The 18033-nt window shown below is 42.1% G+C and overlaps 2 protein-coding genes across 2 annotated transcripts; one reads left to right on the forward strand and one right to left on the reverse strand.

The window, feature by feature from the left end:
- Nucleotides 1-403: 403 nt before the first annotated feature.
- LOC309703604 (interferon-induced protein 44-like) lies at nucleotides 404-4267 on the reverse strand. The gene is made up of 10 exons (XM_082528522.1): nucleotides 4237-4267; nucleotides 3917-3952; nucleotides 3719-3745; nucleotides 3605-3622; nucleotides 3444-3477; nucleotides 2502-2703; nucleotides 2171-2320; nucleotides 1774-1942; nucleotides 1350-1450; nucleotides 404-1237 (listed from the first exon to the last, which is right to left on the reverse strand). Exons 2-10 carry the CDS (start codon nucleotides 3942-3944, stop codon nucleotides 1073-1075), a joined length of 894 nt encoding a protein of 297 aa, XP_082384648.1. The 5' UTR covers nucleotides 3945-3952; nucleotides 4237-4267; the 3' UTR covers nucleotides 404-1072.
- Nucleotides 4268-5222: 955 nt separating this feature from the next.
- LOC309703649 (uncharacterized protein) lies at nucleotides 5223-12940 on the forward strand. The gene is made up of 7 exons (XM_082528583.1): nucleotides 5223-5250; nucleotides 5545-5573; nucleotides 6184-6218; nucleotides 10900-10945; nucleotides 11308-11409; nucleotides 11931-12125; nucleotides 12361-12940. The coding sequence occupies exons 2-7, from the start codon at nucleotides 5561-5563 to the stop codon at nucleotides 12693-12695; spliced, it is 726 nt and encodes a 241-aa protein (XP_082384709.1). The 5' UTR covers nucleotides 5223-5250; nucleotides 5545-5560; the 3' UTR covers nucleotides 12696-12940.
- The last annotated feature ends 5093 nt before the right edge of the window (nucleotides 12941-18033 follow it).

Here is an 18033-nt window from a genome sequence, read left to right on the forward strand (position 1 = left end):
ACTCAGCCAGAGCCCTGCCCGAACCCTTGCCCGTACTTTTTCAAGGTTTAATGCAAATGTATGGGACATTTATTTATTCTTCAGTGCACGTTTGCATTATAACATGCAGAGCTGGGTGATGGCTACACAAGCTCATGGCTGGAGTGCATGTGTGAAATTCATCTGCAAAGACAATGACAGCTTTATTTTATTTGATTATAGATGTTCTTCGATATATTTCTGTGATGTTAGTCGATATTAAAAAAAGGAAAAGAGAGAGATGAAACTCGTGTTTCTTTTCATATTAATCACACTCAATTATATCAGCTTTCCGTAACAACTTTCATGATTTTTATTTTATCTGGTGTTGAAATCACCCAATCCTTTTAATCTTTGGGCTGAAGGAAGGACAGTACTCGGTGTATAAATGCTCAATCAACAATCATTTATTTCCATACAATTCAACAATACAGAGCATTAAACGTCCGGACGGGAGAGATGCCGGTCAGAGGTTCGGCCGCATGTCTCAAAATGGTGGCGAATCTCACAGCCTTTTATAGCTTCTGACGACCCCCACCTAGTCATAAAAGCTACCTCTTCACATGTTTTTCTAATTCTTAGCAAGACTGTCTCCTGACCTTTGCTCCCTGTCTTTCTGTTTTAAGGAAGGTGGGGGTACGGAATGTGGTTTATCTCTTCTCCCTAGACACAGAGTCTCCTGCTTTACAACCTTCTTTTTATGATTCAACAATAAAGCATGTCAAGAAAACAGTGTAAGACATTCACAGCAGATCAAGGATACAGGGTGATGCACATTTATCTAATAAACTAATAAATGAATATGTTCTTTTAACTCAAGAGTACAATGAGAACTAAACTACATACACAGCACACCATCTAACCTAAAGGATAATATATGTCCTACAGCTGTTAACATAATTCAACTACATTGACTATGGTCATATAAGAACATATGTTTTACCACTGGCCTCAACACTGGTAATTAACGTCACCCTGTGTGGAAAAAGTGACTCTTATTCTACTGGGATTATGTATTATTCATCGAGTGTATTACATCACTGTGTATGTCAGTTTATAATTTAGAGTCAATGAAGTCTTCTCCCAGGTCAATCATCATTCTCACTGCGCTCAGGATCAAAGTGTCAACATCGTCATTCAGTTCTGTTTCTTCACTGTAGTTCTTCACAGGAAGGATGAAGTTAAGCGGGATCCCCAGTTTTGAGCTCAGATCTCCCATCTGGTTTTTACAGAAACAAATGAATTACTGTAAGATCTGAGTTCAGGTTTGCAATGTTTCATTTACCCAGCCAGTATTGTTGTAATGTTAATTTTTTCCAGCCAAAATTCACCTTTCTCTTCACGAGCTTGCTTTTGTACACATTCTTCAGGTCCTTGTCAGTTTCAGGACAGGCCTCATCAAATTTGGTAAGAACAGCTAACTGGGGAATACCTGCAATATGAGATTTTTCTGATAAGTCTGGGGTTAACTTGACAAGAACTTTGACTATGCATACAATATGAACAAATACCACTCAAAAGCCTGTGAATCATTCAGTGAAATGTCTTCCAGCAGAGACCGTCCATATTTAACCAGGTATAGTTATAAAACTTCTCTTATCAGATGCTTTAAGACAAACAAGTCTAATGCAGAACTTCAGCTGTGTTTTTCATGCACATGTATTTGTTTTCTTTTACAAGTAAAGTGTTAGAATAAATAGCCAAGATGTTCTTTAAATGCACTGTAAGTCTGTTACACACTTAATCCCCTCTTACCCAAGTCGCTGGCTGCCTCTCTGATGATTTTCATCTTCTGTAACACTGAGCTGTTAATTTCTGTTGCGTTACCAGTGTGGACACAAACCAGAACATGAACTCTGTCCTCTGGAGAAGGTGAAGGGTTGTAGCCAGAATCAGAAGTGGACAATGGAGAAGCAGGGTTTAACTGCAATATGTTACAAAGATCCAGTGAACCCACACTCATTGTATAGTATAACAAGAATCTCATTAACAACATGAATGAAAGAAGACTGTGCAAATCTGTATTTTAAAAAAAAAAACCTTCACTAAATTAATCAATATATGATTTACTTTTTCTCTCACAAAATAACTTGAAGAAAATTTGAGAGTTTTACTTAAAGAATAAACAAAGTTCACAGTTTGATGATTGTACCTTATAACCCTCCTTCACATGTCCCATCATGGCCAGTTTGATGTCTTCCACTCTCACTCCTCGTCCACTCCCATCTTCCAAACCCATCAGGTCATTGAAGACAAATGGGTAAAACTGCCCTGTGTCTTTCTTAATGTTGTGGGTTTCATACTGAATGACAAAAGTTTACAAACAACTTGGAAGGAGATACGATTTGTTTTGAACATGATGAAAATGTTTTAATTACTTATTAAATCTTTAACATGGTGTGTAGGCTAATATTTTACCATATGTTACAGTTTCACTTGTTAAATTTCCATACATCGAGTCAGTGTAACTAAAAGGAAGTTACTTTTTTGGTGAAACTTCCTTCCTCCTCATTTGTTGCGTTGGTCAAAGCTGGACAGGTTATTCTTCTCCGTAAGACATTGCTGACAGAATTGATGAAGCTGGACTTCCCGGCACCGACTGGGCCATAGAGCAAAACTCTGACATGTGTCACTTTGTCATTTTGAAGCTGAAAATTCTTCACATACTGCAGATCTGCCTGGTTCCTGTAAAATGGGGTTAAAAAAGTTTAATACATTGTAGATGTAGTTTTAACATGACTGATGAGGTTAAAACATTCTAACAGCTCTGTGAGGCTGCTTTTTAAACACAGCAGTTCAATCAGGAAAATGCTAGTTATGGGATGTTTTCTGTGACGTTTGATAATGCCTGTTATCAGAAAAGCATGATAACATTTTCTGAATTGGACATAAGGGATAGTAAAAATCGTCAGTTTTCCAATGCAAGTTAAATTTTGACCTCATGATGGAGCTATATGAAAAAAGTTAGATGATTACGGAAGCCACAGTAATTCATCCTGAGGAAAAACTGCATGTTTGAACTACATTTTTGTATATTACATTTTTAACAAGAGCATTAACATCCAGTGTAAGATCAAAGAATGCTTAAGGCGCTTCAGCAGACCCAGCGAAAGACACATTATTAACTAAAAATGCACGTATAGAAATTGTGTATGAGATGTGGCTAACAATAATAGGGCTGTGGTTGGCTGAGCAATGTTTGCAACATCTGATAAGCTTTTCTGTTCATGTGAGAAAATCAAACATCTCTTTTGCATTTTTCATAAAATAAAATGGTCGGTGAAGGGAACCAATTTTTTTTAATTACTTATTAGTACAGCCTTCCAAATGTATTGCAGTAGTTAGAGTTAAACAAAAGAAAATTGGTCTAAGTCAGCAACTGATATTCTCAGTCCTGTTCACAAGACTGGAAACTGTAGATTTACCCCCAAGATACTTGTCTCCACGGAGTTTTCAAAGCTGAAAATTGAATTGAAAAGCATTTTAGAGCGTAAAAAAGATGAACTCTATTTGTAAACAGGAGAAATCAGTTTTGTTCAAAATAATCTGCAAATAACAGTAACCAATGTTCTAAAATGAAACTTACTAGGAGAAGGTGGAGGTGCTAGAAAATAAAAACAAACAACATGAAACACGCATTAGACAGGTATGTGCAAATTAATTGTAGAATTTATGTTGTTAAATTTATGATATAACTTACTAGGAAGACGTGGTGGAGCTGGAGGTGCTACAAAGTAAAACATAGAGAAAGTAAAATACAATTTCAGTTTCCATTAATATTTCTGATTTTTTTGCAGTGGGAATATAACTGTGCAACAAAGACTAAAATTGCATTCTAATATGCAGCTCTTGCCTTATTCTGCAACAGAGAACAATTTCTTCACTATATACTACTTACGTGTAGGAGAAGAAGAGCCACCTCCCATTGCTAAAACTAAAGAAGTAAAGATAAAGTTAATATCAATCAGTAACACACAAATATTTCAATGATCAGGTGCCCACACCCGAAAAAAGAAAAAGTTTATAAAATAATTATAAAGTTAAACTAAATGAGTTTAAAGCTTAAACGTAAAACCACAGTCGTTGCACAAATGTTGCCTTCTACAATAAATTCATTAAGGGAAGGAGGGAAAAATGCAACATTTTAGAGAGTAAGACTTAAAGTGTAGTGGCAATGATTTTACAGCACATGGTCTGCAGACTGAACTTTCCACTCACTAGTGTGGGATTTCCAAACTCCTGAGCAATGAGAAAAGTAAGAAAACACAATAAAAATGAACTGGTATGAATCACTAAGGCTCATTTTTAACCTGATAACATACATGGTAAAGAATTCTTACCTGTATTGTGATGCAGCTGCAGAGGCAAAGATCAAGTGAAACTGTTGAATGGAACAAAGTCGGTCTTATATAGACTGATCAGATCTTATACTTTCACTTTCTTAATGACAAAGTGAAAGTATAAAAAGGTACTTCCCAGGTACTTCCCAGAGTCCCTTCTGGGAAGTATCTTACCTGATGTTTTTCTTTCCTGCTACTTTTTGATGCAAACCTCATCTGACCTTTCTCTTACTTAACTTTTGCAATAATTAGAAAAGATAAAACTGAAATATGTATTTAGCTTTTAAAAAGTGAAACTGAAACTGAGTGATGAGACAAAATGATGAGATGTGAATCACAAGATTTTCCTCTTTAATAATAATAGATGATCCCCGTGGGTAAATGACTTTCTTTGAATTTGTTAGGGGCAGCCACTAAGCAGGTGACCGGGGAGCAATGTGTAGGGATGGTGCCTTGCTCAGGGGTATCTCAGCATAGCAGTTAAGTGGATTTGAACCACCGACCACTCTACCTACTGAGCTATCCCTGCCACCTTTGCATTCTTTATAAGTGTTTGCAGGCTATAATTTATCATTACTGATGAACAAAGCAACTAAAAAAATGCTTGTTCACATTATTTATATTTAGTCTTTTTATTGTTTTATCTCTGCAACCAGCAGACTGCTCACTTATTATTTTTCTGCAAAAAGTTGTCAGGTGCTAAAACATAAAGCTCAGGGGAATTAAGAGGATTTCCAAGACACAGGGGGTTGATTTCTTATAAACCACATGCTTTATCATAAAATAAAACAGAAAGTGAAAGTGGGCAGGCTACTGTATAAAAGACCAAGTGCTCTCTTTGAGTAGTTTCACTGCATCCTCCTCGCTGCAGCAGTCACAGCAGCAGCACAAGGTAGGAAACCAGACTGATGTTGTTTTATATGTTTTGGTATTTTAATTTCATTTTCCCGGTCTGGTTGGTTTTGTTTTCTAGTTTGTCTGATGTTTGAGAACATGGGTTACACAGAACAGCTTCTCACTTTTCTTATTTTTTTTATATTTTTGGTTACACTATTAAACCTGATTGTTTAGACTGATGATCTGTCCAAAGTGTAGCCCCTTGTAAAGTATGTTAGGATACACTTAACATAGTGGAGTTTGACATCTGTTACCTATTGCTTCTGAGTTTTGTCTTTCTTTCCTTCAGGTCTTCAGATTTGATCATGGACCCTAAGAGTAAGGGACAAATTGTTTAATGGCAATATCTAACGGAGTCACTGCAGTGCTTTCATGTTGCTGTTGATGGCATTGATATAATTCTAATGATGATAATAATCATAATACCTGATTTCAATAATAGTGCTGAAACATTATTAATGTGCTCACGTTATGCCTGCTATGCAGAGTCAGTAATATTATTTCACATTTAAATCCCTCACTCTCAACTGTTTCAGACATTATGTTTCTATACACAACACCAGGGGTACCCAGGTCCAGTCCTCGAGAGCCACTGTCCTGCAGCTTTTAGATGCATCCCTACTCCAACACAGCTGAATCAAATGGTCTGATTACGTCTTCAGCATGGCTTCAAGTTTGGCAAAGGCCCAGTAATAAGCCATTCATTTGATTCCAGTGTGTCGGGACAAGGATGCATTTAAAAGCAGCAGTAGCTCTCGAGGACTGGGCATCCCTGAACTACACACACAATCATAGCACAGGATGGAAAAGGCCATACAAATCTCAGCTAACTGATCTTTTGTTTACTTTGTGTGAAATATAATGCAAGTCAAAATAATATAACAATTTTTAACAACACTCTTTGATTTGTTAAATATTTTTTCCTCAGATTCACCTTCAGCTGCTCCAACGCCACAAGTACAGGTTAGCAAACCTCCTTGGTCACTCACATCACAACTAACATAAAACATACACACGCAGAACTCACTTTATAACAGGAGCTATCATGATGGAGCTAAGAAAAACACTTTTTCATTAACTTAAAGAGCAATGTGCAGTACTCTGGCCACAAAAATACAAGGTTAGATAATGGCATGATTTTTGGGTAACACTTTATAATAACTACAATGAGCTATCAAAAATTATTAAGTTATTATAAATTACATAAATCATCATTTTTGTAATCGCACAGTTGTAAATGCTTGCAATGTATGTAATGTAAATGTCTTTAGTGAGTTCACATATAACAATATTTTTGACACAAGTGTTTTCATACTTAATTACTGAATTATGGATTCAACAGAAAGTACAAACCAGTTATTTATAAGCTGTTAATGGTTCATGGCAGCATTCGCAAAGTCTAAGTACATAATTAACATTACATATAAACACAGTATGTAGATGCACATGTATACATACAATATTAATAGAGGTTTTATAAATAATTGTTAATTATTGCCATTCATGGTACAGTTGTTAAGTATTTTATGTGACCTCATCTAAAAGGAGGACTATCTATGATTATAATGATTATAATATGAAGCATTTACACATGAAAATAAAAGACAAGGTGGACATTTAGAATCAAAGCAAGTTTCTGCTATCTTTAAAATACAAAAAGAAAATAGACAAAGTACAAAGTTATGCGGTACATACAGGACGGAAAAATAATAAATATGAAGTTTACAGAAAACAGTAATGTAAGTTGGACGAGAGTTCAAACAATCAGAAATCACAAAGTTTTTCACAGCGCATCAAGAGCAGGTATTTATGTCAAAAACAAGAGTGCCAATTATATTGCATATGTATGTATGTTGACAGAATGCTGGCAATCATGAACAATGAACCCCCCATAACACACTGCACAATCTAAAGAGAAGTTTCAGCAACAGGTTCCTTCAACCTTGCTGTCTGAGGGAATGTTGCAGGAGGTTGTTCCTTCGTTATTAATGTTCTTTGGTCAGGTCCACACATGTGAAACGGAATTATTAAACCTCAGTGCACAGGGTGCATTTTTGTACTCCATGACATATATTTGTAGACGTACTTGCCCTTTTATATTTATATACATGTTTATATTTATATTTATACCTATATCTCTAGATTTATCTATTTATCTTAATCTCCAAAAGTTGACTCTGTTCATCTGGACGTAGCGTTTTGTAGGAGAAACATTTCCGCACTCATCCAAGTGACTTCTTCAGTCTCAGCTTCAGTCTCAGCTGACTGCAAGTTTCCCCAAAACTTATAACCAGTATGTCTCAAGGTTCAAGGTTCTTTATTTGTCACATGCATAGTTATACAAGTATGACACACAGTGAAATGTAGCCTGACACGAGGAAGAACATTATATATATATATAGTATATACACTGGGTGAATGTGCAGTAGTAGCAGCAAGCAGGTGAATTCTGTACATTAATATGAATAGACATCTGACTATTTTACAGGATAGACAATATAAACATATTTAAAATTAAAGGAATTTGGAATGTACATTGTGCCTTGGTTTAGAGTGTCTGGAAGAGAGTCCTGTCTCAGTCAGTTATAGATGATGTGAGAGGGCGGGTGTGTGTGTTTAGGGCACGGATGGCTTGGGGATAGAAGCTCCTCTTGAGTCTCTCTGTCCTTGCCCGGATGATGTGGAACCTTCTACCAGATTGCAGAAGTTGGAACAGTTTGTTGCCAGGATGGGACGGGTCCTTCAGTATCTGCGCTGCTCTAGTCCGGCATCTCCTGGTGTAGGTGTCCTGAAGCGGGGGGAGAGCAATCCTGCAGCAGCGTTCTGCTGTACGGATCACTCTCTGGAGAGCTTTTTGGTCCTTCACACAGCTGTTCCCGAACCACGATGTCATGTTCTGTGTGAGGATGCTCTCCACAGCGCCTGTATAGAAAATCCTGAGGATCTTTGGAGAGACCCTGAACTTCCTCAGTTGTCGTAGGTGATACAGGCGCTGCCTAGCCTTTTTGGTCTGGACCTGAATGTGGGCAGCCCATGTCAGGTCTGAGGAGATGTGGACACCAAGATACTTGAAGGACTGCACCCTCTCCACTGGAGCTCCATTGATGATAATGGGCTTGTAGTCTCTGTGCTGACCCCTTCTGAAGTCCACCACCAGCTCCTTGGTCTTGCAGACGTTCAGCTGGAGGTGGTTGTCCTGGCACCACGATGCCAGATTCTTCACTTCATCCATGTAGGCCGCCTCATCGTTGTTGGAGATGGCACCCAACACCACTGTGTCGTCAGCAAACTTCACAATGGTGTTGGAGCCATGGGTGGCCACACAGTCTGAAGTGTAGAGGGAGTAGAGCAGTGGCGAGAGGACACATCCCCGAGGTGCTGCTGTGTTGATGGTGATGCTGTTGGAGAAGCACCTGCCCACCCTCACCACCTGAGTTCTGCCAGTGAGGAAGTCCAACACCCATGCACACAGACGGCTGTTAAGTCCCAGATCCCTGAGCTTTGTGAACAGTCTGCAGGGCACTATTGTGTTAAACGCTGAACTGTAATCAACAAACAGCATTCGCACATAGTTACCCTGTTTCTTGTCCACGTGGCTGAGAGTGGTGTGTAGGACGTGGGCGATGGCATCCTCTGTGGATCTGTTGGATCTATAGGCGAACTGCAGCGGATCTATGGTGTCTGGGATGGAGGAGGAGATGATGTTCTTCAGCAGCCTCTCAAACACCTTCATTACTACCGAGGTCAGTGGAACTGGCCGGTAATCGTTCAGGGATGAGGGTTTGCTGTTCTTGGGCACAGGGATGATGGTGGATCTTTTGAAGCATGTGGGGACCACAGACTTCGCCAGGGACTCGTTGAAGATGTAAGTGAACACACCTGCTAGCTGGTCAGCACAGCAGCGCAGCAGACGGCCGGTGATGCCGTCTGTGAAGGTTCTCAGTCATCCAGGCCATCGTAGACTAAGGAGCTTGGAAAGAAAAGCGTCTGGACTTCTTGAGTTGCTTGAGTTGCAGAAAAGAAGATCAGACACCAGCGAGGGAGGATAAGAAGGACAGACGCAACAACATTGTCATTCCCTATGTAGCTGGTGTATCAGAGAAACTCAGGAGAGTTTTCTCCAAACACGACATCCCAGTGTACTTCAGACCCAGCAACACACTCAGACAGAAACTGGTTCACCCGAAAGGCAAAACTCCTAAACCCAAACTGAACAATGTGGTGTATGCTGTACAGTGCAGAATGCCCAGACCTCTACATCGGAGAAACCAAACAGCCACTTCACATGTGCATGTCACAACATAGAAGAGCCACCTCCACAGGACAAGACTCAGCAGTTCATCTGCATCTAAAGGATAAAGGACACTCTTTCAAGGATGCCAATGTTCACATTTTGGACAGAGAGGACAGATGGTTTGAATGAGGAGCGAAAGAAGCCATTTACGTCCACTGTGAGCGACCATCTTTGAACAGAGGCGGGGGTTTACGACACCAACTCTCTGCCCACTATAATCCAGTTTTGAGTTCCCTCCCCAGACGCCTTAACGCCCACTCACATCCTGGGCCATCTGACCTCAGGAAATCACATGATAGGGTGGGGCCAGGTTTCACAATGAGCTCACACAAAACCTTGGCTGATTGGGACCCACACCCGCTTTCACACCTTGGCTCATGTGATTAAGTAGAAGATCATCAGGGGGTCCTTTGTCCCCCTTTGGGGGGGGGGGGGGGGGGGACTCCCACTAGGTTTTGCCATAAAACGCCAACAAAACGCTTGGACACTGCTAGCGCCCACAAAAACGCAAAGCAGGAGATGAAGCATCGCTGAATATGTTTCCAAACCAACTTCATTCTAAGCCAAAGACTATAAATATGAAGAAGCATATCTTCCCTTTGGTTTCACCTGCACAAGTGCCGAGGTAGGTCTCCCTGCAGGATTGGTTTTCCCTTCGTCGGGAGCAGCGCTGGGCTCTTCAAATCATGGACAAACAGGATCCCACATTCTTGATATTTAGTTCACAAACACTTCTCATAATGACTAACTACTCCTGACATTTTGGAGATGTTAGCTCTTTATACAGTAAAGTTACAGTGGGATACAAATAACATCAGGCTGATCCTGCCACGATTTGTTCCCCCGGTTCAAATCACGGACAAACAGTATCCCACAGTTGTTTATGTTTTTAAGCCCATTTTACACAGAGAGGCATTTTTTGAAAAATATATTGATAGCAATGTTGAATATTATTACACAGGGAAAAAACAACTACATGTAAAATAATTACACCATAACGCCTCTGACTTTCTAAATGGAGGCACAGTAACTGTGTGTGTGTAAACATGTAAAACCTGAAGATAGTGACAAAATACTGTTAATCTGACTATCTGCCATTCTGCAATTAATCTCATGTAAACAATAACGTGGCGCACAGAGTGACGTGAAAAAATGCTCATACCTGTGACGTTGCGTGACGAACTCTGTATTCCTCGTCCACACGTAAATGCAAAAAACAGGAGTTTTAATTAGTATTCACTTCATTAAAAACAACAAAAATAAAGCTGTCATTCCTTTAAGTGAGTCAAAGCAGCAAATCAACAGTAGTTTGATTTGTAAATAAATCAATTTGTCTGCAATTTCTTCCAGAAGCTGCACAAACACATTAACAATCTTCCAGAAGAATACAGGGAGGGTATGTACCAACTAATTAAAGGGTATTTCTTCTTCGACTTCTTAAACCGTATTGCCATTTCTAAATAAAATTATGCAAAGTTTTCTTCTCTGCCACATGCCCTATTGGTCAGTATGTTCTGAATCATTTCATGCCATATATTAATCTGCTCATTTTGTCGTGTAACTGTCACACTGTAAGAATTTGTTAATGAATTTCTGACACAGAAAACCTTCGCTTTCCAAAGCTCCATCAGTAATGCCTCCTGGTATACCTTGGACAAACAATTGGAAGCGAAAACTAAATACTTTTCTACTTTTCAGCTGAAGCAGCTAAAAACCATTCACAGTGAAGCAGCCTGAAACTCTCATTTATCTTTTCAGCTGCTAAAAAATTGTTGGTGGCCTATCAAAAACGCCATGAGGATGATAAAATCAACAAATTCTTCAAATGCTTCGTTGATTTCGTGAAACACCCTCATACAGGTATGTGCATAAATACCTGTATGAATTATATAAATTTCACCTTTTCATTATACAATTTCAGGCCAAAATGGTATGATAAAATAGCATTTATCAGATTTCTTATATCTTTAATAAAAGACAGCTACTAAAATGATTTCATTTGTTTTTTGATAAATAAATTTAAATATTCTTGTAAATGCAGTGGTTATACATTTACCCTCTGAACTTGTTTAGATGACTTTCATAAATATTCTCTACATGACACTGAAGGTTGTACAAAATAAATAATTGGTAGATTAACGGTGCTTCCAGAGTATTTTCCATGGGAGGGACAAAGAAGAGTTTCAACCTCTTGCCAATTCCCCCTTTTTTAACAAATCACACCACATTGTGTACCACAGTATGCATTACTTCATTACATGGTAAATACAACCTCGTTTCTTATCAAGAAGACAAAATTTGCCATCTGAGTGAGCGTCCAATCAAAGTAAAAGTTTTAAAGCTTTTCTGTTAAGTTTTTCCTCTTTTCAAAATGTGTGCAGATGCAGTAAAATTCTACAGTTACTGTACAGCTGAGACCTTCGGGGCGGACAAAGATGTGCTGTACCAAGTAAATTTGTCTCAACAGCTACTGGTGGAGAGCATAGACCTACAGGAATGCAACACTGTCATTGTTTTCTGCCCAATCAACTCTCGTGTTCGGTCAGATGTGGAGGCAGCCATGGCTAAAGCACCAGGTATCATAAAGCTTGGTCACAATAATATAAAGTATGTTCAGTTTTTTATAGTTTTATAGTTTCTCTTTTACTTTACTCACTATCAATATACATATGAATATTTTAATTCAGTTTTCAAGATAATCATGGAAACATCTTTTCTTATGGTTTCAGCCCTCTAACCATCCAAAACAGTAACAATGCAATGGCTTTTTATTTGATTATATTTATTTAGGGATGTTTCTGCTGTGTGCAGGTAATAAAGACATCATCCTGGTTGTGATGCACCATACCCGAAAGACAAACTACTCAATAAGTGGGACAGGATGGTCTCAGATATTTCCAAATGTAATCCTGCATGTTGATGTTCTCTTTCATGAGACTGAGAGAGGATTACTGAGATGTCAGAAGAATGCACAGGCAGTCTGTCAGATACAACAAGGATTACAGAAACACAATGATATTAGTGAACCAACCAACACTGTGGGAGCACAGGGTCCTTTGGCCCCGTCCCAAAGTGAGAGATTGCCTGTTCCACAGAGGCAGGGATCTAATACCCCACATAATCAAAATTCATGTTGGGTTAGTTAGTAAGACAGCTGGTGACACTGACAATGACAAAGACTGTTTAGCTGAGAATAGTTTTAGCTGAGATTTACACTTTGCATGAAAAAAGGATAAACCTAAATAGTCTAAATGAACAACATAATGCTTATTACAATGTTGAGTCTTTACAATATGAGATTTAATGTCACAATTAAATAAATGAAAATGCTCATACTGTAGGTGTTCATGTCAAAATGAATGATTAAATAAAGTCTTGTGATGAGTCCTCAGTTTCCTTTGTGGTAACACTTTATTGTAGCATGCCTATTTTGCATTTGTTTGCTGTCTATACAAAAGATTGCATGATGTACACAGCTCTAACAACTTAACAAATGGTATATTGTAATTGTATACAATATGTGTATGAAAACATGAATGATAATGAAACAAAAGTCTACATGAACATCAAGGAATCCTTCAAATGTTATTGATTTTGTTTGTCAATAAATTCTTTGATGTTGAATTCAGGCCCAGGGCCCAAATTATTGTGATACAGAGAATTTAGCTTTTTTTCCCCAGTGTGCCTGAATGTCAAACCTCTAAAGATTTATATCTATAAATATATACAAAACACAAAAATATCCATGAATTTTTTCATTCAGGAGCATTTTGAAACTGAACCTGCCTGGATGCCATCTTGTCTGACTAAGCTGACAGACTACAAACTGAGGAAGGCGGAATCCCAGGAATGAACTAAAGAAACTCCAAACTCTGAAATTTTGTGTTGTTGTTCTAAAGTAGTTGCAGTGGATTGAGCTGTTTCATCCTCAGGTTTCACAACTACTGCTTGCAATATTGCTCTTTTAACATTCTGTGCTTCTCTTCTCTTTTGAGCCTGCTCCAGCCACAACTTAGCAACTGCTAACTGCAATTCCTTCCTCTGCTTCGCTTTCCCTGTTTTACCTGCTACACTTACAGCTATTCTTTCTACAAGCATTTTACACTGAACTTCCACTAATGTCCCTTCAAATCCATATTTCTCACACCAACAACCTACATACTGCGTGCTGCCTGGTAAAAATTTCTCCATAAATTTTACATTCCCTTCTAAGGCAGACTTACACATTTTATTCTCCATTACAAGACAACAATCAGCCACACTCACGCAGACCACGTCTGGCCCGCACACACACACAACATAGGCCTATCGCTTGCGTCTGCACGCACAGCTAGCGCTCTCTGTTGAAAACTCTCAAACGCCCCAAATGGCGGAGAATTCAACCGTCGGACACTCTCCAAACGACCCAAATGGCGGAGATTCCGAACACTCCTCACGGCGGAGCTACCGAACCTAGGTTGTCTCCACGCCCCAAACGGCGGAGAAGCCTGCGTCTCTCTCACGCGGCTAGCGCGCTCCCGTACCTGCGGTCAACGCAGGGTCACGTAGCCGCTCTCTAAGGCCTTCTGTACTAACTGTTTGTTTACGTTCATGGGAAGAGTCTCTGGATCCCGTCAATCGTCATCCATCCCGAGGGGAGTTCAGGCGCAAACTTCCCGGCCTGGTGACAAAGCAAAGTGAAACACCAGGGCTTTACGTCAATCATCCCAGACGTTGCGGTGGCGTCCTCTCCCTCTCCTCGGTGGATGCAAGGTTCCGGCTCCGAAGGACAACAAGGTCTGTGTTTCCACAAGCCCCGCTAATTCTAGAGACTTATTCATCATGAAGAAAACAAGACAGTCGATCGATTTATTATTTGCGCAAGGGAGGCCTCTCATCTGTGTCCAGCACGACAATGACCCCCAGATCTGACCTCCTCCTGCTACCTTTTATTGGGAGACAGTTCACACAAAACACGTCAGAACAAAGCCACGCACCCTTTGTTCTAAGACAAAGCATTTTATGTATATGTGTGAACTTCTGTAAGAGTGTGTGTGTGTGTGTGTGTGTGTGTGTGTGTGTGTCAGACCTCCTGCTGACCAAAGGGTCGTAAACCCAGGAAGTTTACATCAAAAGAAACAGATCTTTCAGATAGGATGTATCTACAATAAAACCTCCCCCAGCACAGAGTGGTTGGAGAGGTGGTCAGGATCAAAGGAATGGCTTTGATCCTACTGCTTAAACTAAGACTGTACAAATTTAAGAAACACAATGGCAACATTCAACAATTAGACTTAACAAAACACGTTCAGGAAGTCTCGGAGCACACTAGAGTTTGAAAAACTGCAGGGGCATTTGTTAAGCCGAATGGCATAACCAAATACTCAAAGTGGCCCAGTGGTGTGTTAAAAGCGGTCTTCCACTTGTCCCCCTCCCTTATCCGGACCAGATGGTACGCGTTTCGCAGATCCAGTTTCGTGAAAACGGTGGCTTCCTGGAGACATCCAAAAACAGAGTTTATCAGCGGAAGAGGGTATTTGTTCTTTACAGTGATGTCATTTAAGCACCGGTAATCAATGCATGGCCGCAACGAACCGTCCTTTTTCCCCACGAAGAAGAAGCCTGCAGCTACAGGGGAAGAAGAGGGTCGAATAATACCGGCCGCGAGTGATTCTTGGATATACTTTTCCATCGACATCCTCTCAGGGCGAGACAGGTTGTACAACTGGTTGGAGGGCAGCGGGGCTCAAGGTAGCAGGTCAATGGCGCAGTCATAGGGGCGGTGAGGTGGCAGAGAGATAGCCTTGTCCTTGTTAAACACTTCCTGTAAGTCATGGTACTCGGGTGGGATGGAGGAAAGGTCATGTGCTTGTGTAACAAGTGGAGTCAGGTTAGCTGGTGCAGCGGGAACTGCTGATCTCAGGCAATTAGCTAGGCAGAACAAACTCCAACTGGCGATCTTGCTCCCTGCCCAATAAATGTGGGGATTATGTCTTTGCAGCCACGGGTAACCTAACACAAGCGCGGTGTCGGGAGACGGGAAGGTAAAGAATGAAAGTGATTCGTTATGATTCCCGGAAGTGATTACTTTCACAGGCGCAGTCTGATGGGTGATGTAAGCAAACACTTGTTTATTCAGCGCTGACGCAGGGAGGGGAGGTTCCAACAGAGTGAGTGGTACTTCCAGCTCTTTAGCCAGCTTCTCATCTATGAGATTTTGCTCCGCCCCAGAATCCACTAATGCGCTGCATGTAACAGTCTTTTTGTTGGTTACTATGGCAACGGACACAACTAATCGGGGTCTAATAGCATTTAATGTGCTGCCCACCCGTATCCCCGAACCTACCGGTGAGCTGGTCCGTTTGGGCGAACCGGGCAGCTGGCGATGCGGTGTCCCGGCTTCCCACAGTATAAGCAGTCCCCGGCCCGAAAACGGCGTTCCCTTTCCTCCGGCGAGAGCCGAGAGCGCTCGATCTGCATCGGCTCCGGCGGAGGAGGAGACAGTGAGCGAGCGCACGCCGCTGGAGAGCTAAATGGGGGCAGGGGCGGTGACACGCGAAGTTCTGGGTACAACACGGGTTTCGGTGGCTTGGACCGCCGTTCAGCCTCTCTCTCCCGTAGACGCTTATCAATTCTACCAGCGAGTGACACCAAATCCTTGAATGATTTAGCTGCCTCGTGAAACGCGAGCTGATCTTTCATCTGATCGTTCAGGGAGCGTAGGAAAATGCCCCTTAGGGCCGAATCGGGCCAGCCAACAGCGGCTGCCACTGTGCGAAACTCCGGCCCTGGCAGAGCACCACTAGCTTTTGAGCAGCGTCATCCTCGGAAACTGGCGGGGAGAAAGTTGCTTTGAATTCTTGGAGGAAGTCATCGAAGTCGCAACTCTGTATCGGGTTAGAAGATAAATAGGCTTCAGCCCACGCCAACGCGCTTCCACTCAGCAGTCCCACAAAGTGGGAAATCTTGGCCGCGTCAGTGGGGAAGGCGAGTGGCGAGCGACTGAAGAAAAGGGTACACTGAAAAAGAAAACCCCACACTGGTCCAATTCGCCGTGGAAACACAACGTCACACAACGGTATGCCGGGGTCAGGCTGTTTAGCGCGCATTTCTCCCCGTTTCTCGCTAAGCTCTTGATACTGATCCTGAAGTAAGAGAAGCAACTGATCGTGTTGGCCGAGCATGGCACCCTGCTTATTAATAGCTGAACGTATTGGTTCTGCTGGATCCATTCTGGCCAGTCCGTACTGTCATGCGCCGTGCCGCGCGTGCACAAAAGGATCCAGTCGCAGACTCAGCGCTAACAGAAAAAGACACTTTATTATAATAACGAAAGGCGACCCGGGAAAACTAGGGAGCAAAACGAGGAACTAAAAACCCGGGGAAACAATGACATGAGGAAGCCGGGATCGGGACCGTGGGAGGCTGCAATAGAAAGGGGAGAGGATTACTAGGGAGCCGGGGAGTGGGGAAAACACATCAGGACTGAGTCAGAGTAGAAGGGGCTTACGATAGAGCGGGACCGTGGGAGCTCGGGAGGGAAGTGTGGCAGTCCGTGAGCAGGAAGTCCGTGGGGATAGCGAATGGGCCAGATGATGCACCGAGTGATCCAGTTGAGCCAGAGGACAGGCAGGTGGCAGATGCCGGATGCCGGGTCAAAACCTGGACACAAGTAGGTGGATTAAACACAGTTCCAACCAGAAGTGAACGCACGCTTTCGGGGAAGTCTAGTTACCACTGTGAGGTGAGTAACGGACTGGCGTGGAGCATCCGTCAGCGCCGGGTTAAGTAGCTCTTCATGTAATCACCGCGATGGAGAGCAGGTGTGTCAGTGATGGCCCAGCCCGGGGGTGTGGCTACCCGAGCATCACGCATTCTGCAGGCACAGGACCACGGACCATGACACATGTACATTCATACATTTTGTTGGAGGCACCTTTTCTGGGACACAACAATGAAAAACAGCGGGAACACTCGATGTGGTCACCTGAACATTTAGCACACCTGAACAGAGGGTTACCTGAGGCATTTTGTGTGCAGAGGTTTTGTGCTTGGGAGACATTGTTAGGAAAGTGCAACACCTTCTGGGGCTGACAACCTGAACAGAACTTAAGCGGCACCTCTTGTGCGGCAACAGAGGGGTAAAAACAGCATCTCCCTGCTGCTAGACCCCTTCTCCACTCAAAGCCACAGCTAGGAGGGCTGAGGCTTCTTCCTCCTGGACGTCAGGTCCAGCCGGGGGCCCGAGGGTGGGCCTTTGCTCCAGGCCGACTGGCGTGGAGCTCGGGCCGGAGGATGTGCTCTCGCTGGCGGCACACCCACTTCAGCAGTGGGCGCTGGTCTCTTGCCAGTCGTTAGAGGAGCGGCGGGCCTGTGAGAGCTGGCTGCGGGCTTGGGCTGACGTCTGGGGATGATGTCGCGCAGAGCTTCCATCTGCTGAAGCCCGTCAGCGCTCCTGCATGGTTCCGGCTCGTCATCGGCTAACCCGTCAACATATTCCATGTG

Source organism: Aulonocara stuartgranti (genome assembly GCF_965226115.1).
Source record: "Aulonocara stuartgranti genome assembly, chromosome: 3".
NCBI classification, from domain to species: domain Eukaryota; kingdom Metazoa; phylum Chordata; class Actinopteri; order Cichliformes; family Cichlidae; genus Aulonocara; species Aulonocara stuartgranti.

Excerpts from the sequence above, each read along its gene's own strand:
- LOC309703604 (XM_082528522.1), bottom strand. The coding sequence starts at position 3,944 with ATGGGAGGTGGCTCTTCTTCTCCTACAC. Across the intron at positions 2,704-3,443 it reads TGGAGACAAGTATCTTGGGG|GAACCAGGCAGATCTGCAGT; the intron begins GTAAATCTACAG and ends CCCATTTTACAG. Across the intron at positions 1,238-1,349 it reads GCAAGCTCGTGAAGAGAAAG|ATGGGAGATCTGAGCTCAAA; the intron begins GTGAATTTTGGC and ends TGTAAAAACCAG.
- LOC309703649 (XM_082528583.1), top strand. Across the intron at positions 6,219-10,899 it reads CTCCAACGCCACAAGTACAG|AAGCTGCACAAACACATTAA; the intron begins GTTAGCAAACCT and ends AATTTCTTCCAG. Across the intron at positions 11,410-11,930 it reads CGTGAAACACCCTCATACAG|ATGCAGTAAAATTCTACAGT; the intron begins GTATGTGCATAA and ends AAATGTGTGCAG.